Source organism: Crocodylus porosus, unplaced genomic scaffold, assembly GCF_001723895.1.
Source record: "Crocodylus porosus isolate Cpor-Errol unplaced genomic scaffold, CroPor_comp1, whole genome shotgun sequence".
NCBI lineage: Eukaryota > Metazoa > Chordata > Crocodylia > Crocodylidae > Crocodylus > Crocodylus porosus.
The window spans coordinates 14,125,565-14,133,104 of record NW_017728931.1 but is presented as its reverse complement, the minus strand read 5'-3'; the positions used below and the strand labels follow the sequence as shown (position 1 = coordinate 14,133,104).

Below are 7,540 nucleotides of genomic sequence, written 5' to 3'. Positions count from 1 at the left end.
ATAAAGTCCTTCAAATAAATCCTCTGCTTCTAAGACGTGAAGAAGATTCTTGTAGGAGTCCTTCAGAGAGGCATTCCATAACATAGATATCAACAATGTGATTAAAATGCCCTCTCCTCCCAGTCCCACAAAGTATACTGAGTAAGAAAGGGGATGGAAACTGAATTGTATTCTCAGTCTCTGGAATGACTTTATTTGCTCATTCATTGTGTAAGTGAAACTACACAGGAGATTTCTAGTATTAGCATGGAATAAAGTTAAGAACTATTAGGATGTTAGGGTCAAGATGACCCACTAGAGGTCCCTTCCTTCCTTCCTTTTATGAAATATACTTCTCATGAAAAGGAAGAGTTTGCCTCCAGCTCAGTTCAGTCATGTTAAGCTTGCAAGTGGTAGGTAGTTTTGAGAAAGATGGAGATGACGGTTTTTATTTGACTAAATACTAAATTAATTATCTTGTACCCGAATACTACTAGTAGCTATCTACCTCTATATCTCATGGGGAAAATACACTTAGGCTCAACATTATGAATCTCAAACTTGTGAATGTTTGGACATCTAAAGTTATACTGTATTTTGGAAGTCATACTTCTTTTTACATCCATTCTTTTTAGAAAACTTCCTTTACTTTCTTCCCTTCTTTTCGCTCTTTTGTCTGTCTGTAGCAAATATGTTTTTAAAGCATTGGCTTTCTGTCTCGGGTAGTTTTTAACTGCATTATTACCCTAACTGAATATTCATCTTGGAGCTGACCACAAGTATCTCAATTTGTAGAAAGATATCAGTTGCCGTTGGATCTGTCCCACTCAGATCCAAAGCCACTCAGTCCTGCTCAGGATCGGACCCTTAGTTAACATCAACTGGAAAAATATTTGAAACAGATTTGAAGATGTGATGATGCAAGCAGATAAAAATATCTAATTTCACTCTGAGGCATTACTTGGTTTCTAGAAATTTCTTGAACAGCTAAAGCATTTATATCACATAATAGGCCCTGCAGTCCTTACATGGGCAAACTTCCCACTCGCTTCTATAAGACTTGCCTGAATAAGGTCTGTAGAATACAGCCTAGATCATTTTTTGATTATTGTGGAAAGCACAGTAATAACGTGATTTCCAATATTGTAATCTATGACTTGTTTAAATTTTTGCTGGTCATGTCCATGCTTAAGTAAGTTATTAACCATTAAGTCTAGAAACAACTTGTGGTGATATTAAAACAGGATATATGTTTGTGTGTGGTGTTAGTGTTGTACCCACATGAATGCCACTGAGGGACAGCTAAATGTTTTCTTGCGTGCATTTTACATGCCATAGCAAAGAGGGGATCAAGAAACCCTTTTTGACAATTTAGCACCTACTTTACAATTTAGCTGCCAGGATGGGATAAGGAGAGAAAAAATCTAATCTCACCACATAACAAGAGTTGAAACGACACACCACTCAACCAGGCAACAGGCATTTTTTACTAAATCTTGAAATTTAAACAGAAATTGGCATTGTTCCAATTCACCATTTTTTTAGCCAAGGAGATGCTGTATTTAATTCTGATTTAGGGATTTTTATTATGTTGTTGTTATTTACATCAACTCAAACTTGTCTTATTTTCACAGCCAAAGAGAACAAAATGCTTTAATAATAATCATTAAAAAAAATAGCTCCAAGTGTATATTGCACAGTAGTGCAAAACAGCTAAATGTTAACGGGAAGGGTAGTGTTACCATCATTACAATGTTATACATGATTTGCCTTAGGAGATTTATAATAATTTTGATTTGATGCCAAAGTTCAGACATGTCTAAAGTAATTTTACTTGGGGTGGTTTTTTTTTAATTGGTGGAGGAAGCGATATATAAGCTTGTCCTTACGTACATTACTTGAGCAGCTGCAAGGAATCGCTCCTGAACTTGAGTCAAGGTACTGTCTGTGAAACAACCCTAAACAAGTTGATAACATTTCCAAACTCTCTCTCCAACTTGCCTGTTTCCTTTGGACTGGGAGAAACATCAAGTCCTACCAGCTGTCCTTGACCCCTTCACTGGGCTGATCCTAGAGTATTTTATAGTGAACTAAACTGCTACAGACAGTGAGTAGCATAGCAACATATATAGGCTGCTGATCTGAGGTCATTTCTGTGGGGTTCTTTCCTGCACTCCCCTTACCATTCACTGATATGACCCAGACCAATTGCTTTGGAAGAGGGAAAGGAAGGAAGACCTTTCCTGAGCATAACATACCAAATCAAGTTGTCATTTGTCTATAAAAATGCTTCTGTCTCTAAGTCAAATCGTTGAGTCCAGCTGAAGAACTTAGTGCAAAGTGACACAAGTCCAACAACACACCTCCCCCCCGCTTTTTATAGGTACTTTTTATTGTAAATCTAACTAGTGAGTCCCTTTATTGACATTTATCTAGCTTGGCTTTGTGCCAATACACCTAAATGGCTGCTCTGGTATATAATGCAAGCTTATTAAGTAAAGCAGGATGCAAGATTAGTTTATCAGAGACACGCAAATACCTCAAGATACTAGAGAACCACCTAGGTGTTGCTCCTCTACATGACACTGAGGCTTCTCAGGACAACACGCAATCATGCACCCGAGTGTCTTACAGGGTCGGAGAGCCATGCATTATCCTTCATTCCCCGCTTCTTAAACAGTCCTGGTGAGATACCTTGTGCAGGTAACTTCTGAAGCCACCAGCCGGGGTAGGTAGCTCTGCCCCTGGAGAGCTGGGAGCATGCGAAGAGTTGTGGGCACATGTGCTGCAGCTGCAGCCCGCTTGCCCTCCCCACTCCCAGCGAAGGAGACACTTACTGCCTGCGGCTGATGCCCTCCACCGATCTCCCGCAGCAAGGCACGGAGTAGCTGAGCAGGAAGACGGCGAAGCTCCACTGCTGGAACAGCCTGGGGAACATGGTCTCCTCCGGCGGGGACCTGCAAGGGAAGCGGGGTCAGCGCTGCCGCCTCCGGCTCCGCGGAGGGGGGCTGGCCCCGGGGCTACCCCAGCCTCGACACGGGGGGAGGGAGAGGAGGGAAGAAGAGGAGAGACGAGAAAAGGGAAAAAAAAGGGAAGAAAAGAAAAGGAAGGGGAAGGAGAAAAGAGAAAAGGACAGAAAAAAAGGGGGGAAGAAAAGAAAAGAAAAAAGGAAAACCAACTTTTTAGCTCTCGCTTCTTAGAGATCAGCTGCTCCCAAGTTTGCTGAGGCTCCCTCCCGCCCTCCTCCTCTCGCTCTCCAAAAATAATGGGAGGCGATCGCTCTCCCGGTAATGAAAAAAAGGAGCTGGCGGGGCTCCGGATCGGGCTGGGGAGCGTGTTTACATGTCTCCCGTAGCAGCTTGGCCCTGACTCTCTGCCCGGGGGCGGGGGTGTTGCAGGGCAGGTCCCCCTTTGCAGAGGGGAGAAAAGGTCCCGGAAAGTCAAGTTGGTTCGGTGTTGGGCAGCGCGGATCCCAGGCGGGGCAGCCCGGGGAGGAGCCCAGGTGCCTCTCGCGGCCGCGCAGGTCGTGCCGGCCCGGGCGGGCGGCGCTGGGCTCGGGAACCTGCCGCCGGAGCCGGCGGCTCGCGGAGAGATGGCGCCCTCGGAGCGTGTGCCGCCCCGCGGCCGCAGGGGGAGCTCGCGGCCCGGCGCGGGGAGGCGCCCAGCCCGCGCCCCTCCGGCCGCACCTCAGCGCTGGGCGGGGGTGCCGGCCTGGGCGCTCGTTTCCGCCGGGAGGAGGGGGCAGCCGGGAGCAGAAGGAACTTGGTGGAAAAAAGTCGTCCTCCCCCAGTGGGGAAATGCCACCAGCTCGGGCGCTCACAAGAGCGGGGGCAGTTTGGGGGGTCTTTTTTACACCGAAAGAAGAGCAAAAGCGTGGCATGAGGGCGAGCTCCTGGAAAACAGCTGGGAACAGCTGGAGCCCGGCCAGAGCCCCTCGTGCTCCATCCCTCACACACACGGGCTGGGCTGTGAAGTCACCCCCCCGCCCCAGCCCCGCTCCCTGCTCCTTGCTGGGGCAAGGGTAGGATTTTTCCACAGCACTTATTAAAAAATAATAATAATAAAAAAATCACCAAGGGTAACACAATCCGCCCCTGTTGTACAGCCTCCTTGAGCAAGCAACTGCCCCCGGCTATTGTGCAGGCTGGGTGGTGGCAGGGGAGGAAGAGAGGTGCAGAGGAAAAAGGAGAAGAAACACAAACCCGGCGTGTTTTTTGTTTTCGTGCGTGTGTTTGGGTTTGGTTGGCTGCCCCTTTCTCCGAGGCAGCTCCCCCTTCTCACTCGGATCCTCTGGTTTCCCAGCGCCCCCCGGCTCTGCGGCCACACACCCGGCACATGAGCAGACCTGTTTGCCTGGCCCCAGAAACTCCAGCGTGGTCCCTGCTGCTAGGAGTCGGTGCAGAAGTGCCATTGGTTTCAAGCTGGGTTGGGAAGAAACTTCCAAACTCCCTCCCAAACCTTCACGTAGCTATGTAACCCTTTAGCATCTCTTTTCAAAGAGCCCTCGCTGCAGAAAGGGCAGCTTAAAATAAACCCCATGGTATCACACCTGCAGGCTGGGTTTTTGCTTGCATAATAATAACAATAATGTCCCACCCCGAAGCCACATTTCAGCCCACACAGGCAAGTAAAACTCCAGCTGAAGAGGGCTGACGCTTTGCAATCATACCCAAAGCATCGCATCGCTCGTGCTGTACAGAAATTCACGGGCGCTGTATAATGAATAGGCTTTTTTTGCTATCAACTCGTTAAAATAATTGTAGCCCGCCCCCACAATGCACCCTCTCCACCACCCACTAAAAAATCTGCGACTGGTCTTAATAGCAAACCGTCTAACATATATATATATAAAATTTCCTATCCCCCACAAATTAAAAAAAAATCCCCTTACAGACTCAGGAAACATAAATAGTCCTTTATAAACCTGGAATACTGAAGTTTCCTCACAATTTATTACTTCACCTTTTCGTTGAGTTACAGCCTTCTGTGCCTTTCAGTGATCGCCTTGGCCAAAAGAGGTTGCTCTTCTTAGCAATCGCTTCCAAAAATATATATATTCTATCTTTCCGCCCCCCTAGTTTTTTTTAAAGTAAAATAAAACAAAATGGAAAGAATTTTTAAAGCAATCCAGCCCTAGAGGAGCTGCATGTAAGAGATGAATCTGGGAGGAAAAGTGTCTGAAAGCAGGTGCTTTTCTCTCCCTTGCTGCCTCTTTTTATTGCTAGGGGAAAAGAAGGCTGTCCTCTGAATATATAGAGGGAAACCCTTTTGCCATAGCCCTTTCTGAATGAGAATACTTGTGACATCATGAGTTACCTTCCCATCACCTCTCCCCCCAGGCTAAGGTGCCACATGACTCAGCCCTCTCGTGTGGGGCGATGCTCGAGGCAGGGAGGATTTTGTCTCTCTCGGATCTTGCTCTCACGGATCCTGCACCTTTTTAGCACGTAGGAGCCAGGAGCCGACCCAGACCTCAGTGACCTCTGTGAGCATGTGGGGCTCCAGCAAACCCAGAGAGCTCCTACCATGCATCAGACCCTTTCTCGCACAAGGGATGCTGGATGATGATCTCAGGGAAGTTTTTTCGCTGGCATTTTTGTGTTGAAATCCATCATCTCCGAGCATATGGCTCAAGAAAGACGGGGCGGGGGGGCATCCTGACCACCCCCTGAGCCAGCTCCCTCTAAAGCTTTCCCTGTTTGTACTTCAGCAGAAAGGAGCTGAGCTCTTGGTCCTCCGAGCTGCCTGGGGACATCAGTACTTGGCTCAGGGCTGCTTCAAAACAGCAGCAATCTCGATCTAGTGATGTTTTAGCACAGGGTCAGCCCGCCCTGCCAAAGATCCAGGCTTGCGGAAAGGGAAGTTTTCTTTAGATCAGGGTCACTCATCTCTGGCTTGAGCCTTACCTTGTGTCTCAGACAGAGGCAATGTCACGGTCTTACCAAGGAAAACGGGGTCCTGCCGCTCTGGGCAGCAATTCTTTCCTTTTGGCCCCCGCCAATGCGGAGAAATCCCAGTCTTGAAAGCCAACCGGAAAGTTAACTCGCTTGTGGAAGCACCTTTCTTTCCCACCCCCCCGGGGCAAGCCAAAGCTTTTCTCTATTCAAATCGTATGTTTTCTCTTCGTCTTCCCTCCCTCTATCAAAGACAATGTACGTTGGAAAGATGCCCTTGAATGATTGCTGGCTGACTACGCCTTGATTTTTTTTCCATTCAAAAAAAACCAAACAGGCGTAAATCAATTTTCCTGTAGGAAGTTGACCTGGGAGCTTGGCTAAGAGAATTGGCATCCTGACAACATTTTTAAAAATGTGGAAAATGGCCGTGGTCTGTGTGGCTGGGTGAGGAAACCCACTTTCCTACGGGACTGTGTTTCTTTCTTTCTTTTTCTTTCTTTCTTTCTTTCTTGCTGTTAGCACTTAGAAACAGCCCTCCTCTAGGGTGGGGAGAAGGCTCTGACTCCAAACAGACTTGCTCCGCAATGGAAACTTCAGCCAGGCTCAGAGAACAAAAGCAAACAAGCAGGGCAGGTTCAGCTAATTTGAATCGAGTTATAACAACATCCCTGGAGGAGAAGCGGGGAGAAGGGGAAGAGACAAATGCACTGAAAAGCCTCCCTGCCGGACTGTGAGAGCAGTGCCGCGTAGGAGCAAGCAAGCTTCACCTTCTGGTTACGATCGGCCCCTCCCTGCCCCTTCTCATCTTGCCCCAGCAAGGCAGCTGGGTCACTTCCCCCAGAGGAGCTTTTAGCAGCTGCCTGCAGGCTGCCAGCACAGACCAGGACCTGAAGCTTTTCCCCGAGAAAAAGGATGATCAGCGAAACCTGTTCATGCAGCCTGACAGTTTCAGGAGGCTGCGGGTGGAGGGGGCATTTGGGGGGTAGGGTCTGCCAAGGGTGGGCACCCCCCAGGAATTGTGGCAATCCGGGTGCCGTGTAAGTCGGGCTCCGGGAGGAAGAAGCCAAGGTGTAAACGCTCGGATTGCATTGAAGGCAGCTCCGCTTGCCGTGCATCCCTGCTCGCAAACGCTACTGGCATGCCCCTGCCCCTGCCCCTGCCCCATGCCCCTGCCCCACGCCCATGCCCATGCCTCCTTTTGCAAGACCTCTTGTTGACCTCTTCCCGAGGCAGAAACTGTGGTGTCTGCTGTGAACAGCACTTCCTCCCATTGACTGGCTTCCCTCAGACTCCCCCCCCATGCCAACTGGGTCCCAGGTAAGAGGAGTTTCTCAAGCAGGCTCTAACTCCTTTTACTCGGGTGAGGAGATCCCGTATAGGGAAAAGACAGCGCCATCAGCAAGACCCAGAAGTTTCCCTGCACCGGATCGGTGCAGAAGCCCTCCAGATGATTAAGCAAGGAGCCAGCCGCTCACCAGAACCGCCTTGCTCACTCAGATGCAGTCGGAGCTCCCACCGTTTAGCTATTAACACGATGCCCGGTTTATTTAAGCAGTATGTATTTCATTTAATGCATTCAAGCACAAAAAAAAAGGCTGCGTGGAACTGAATTAAGTTTTGCCAAATTCTGCTGTCTGGTTCCTAGAATCTAGTAGACACTGAAA

The 7,540-nt window shown here is 48.5% G+C and overlaps 1 protein-coding gene across 7 annotated transcripts in view; it reads right to left on the bottom strand.

Annotated features, from left to right (window-relative positions):
* The window catches only part of PTHLH (parathyroid hormone like hormone), a 14,610-nt gene extending 8,600 nt beyond the window's left edge, over positions 1-6,010 (bottom strand). For 2 of the 7 annotated variants that reach the window (XM_019544240.1, XM_019544246.1), the window contains exons 1-2: positions 4,942-5,235; positions 2,817-2,936 (exon numbers count right to left, since the gene is read on the bottom strand). In XM_019544240.1, coding sequence (XP_019399785.1) covers positions 2,817-2,917 — 101 coding nt within the window. In that variant the 5' untranslated portion in view covers positions 2,918-2,936; positions 4,942-5,235. The other 5 variants (XM_019544243.1, XM_019544242.1, XM_019544244.1 and 2 more) reach the window with 5 other exon arrangements.
* Positions 6,011-7,540: the final 1,530 nt, after the last annotated feature.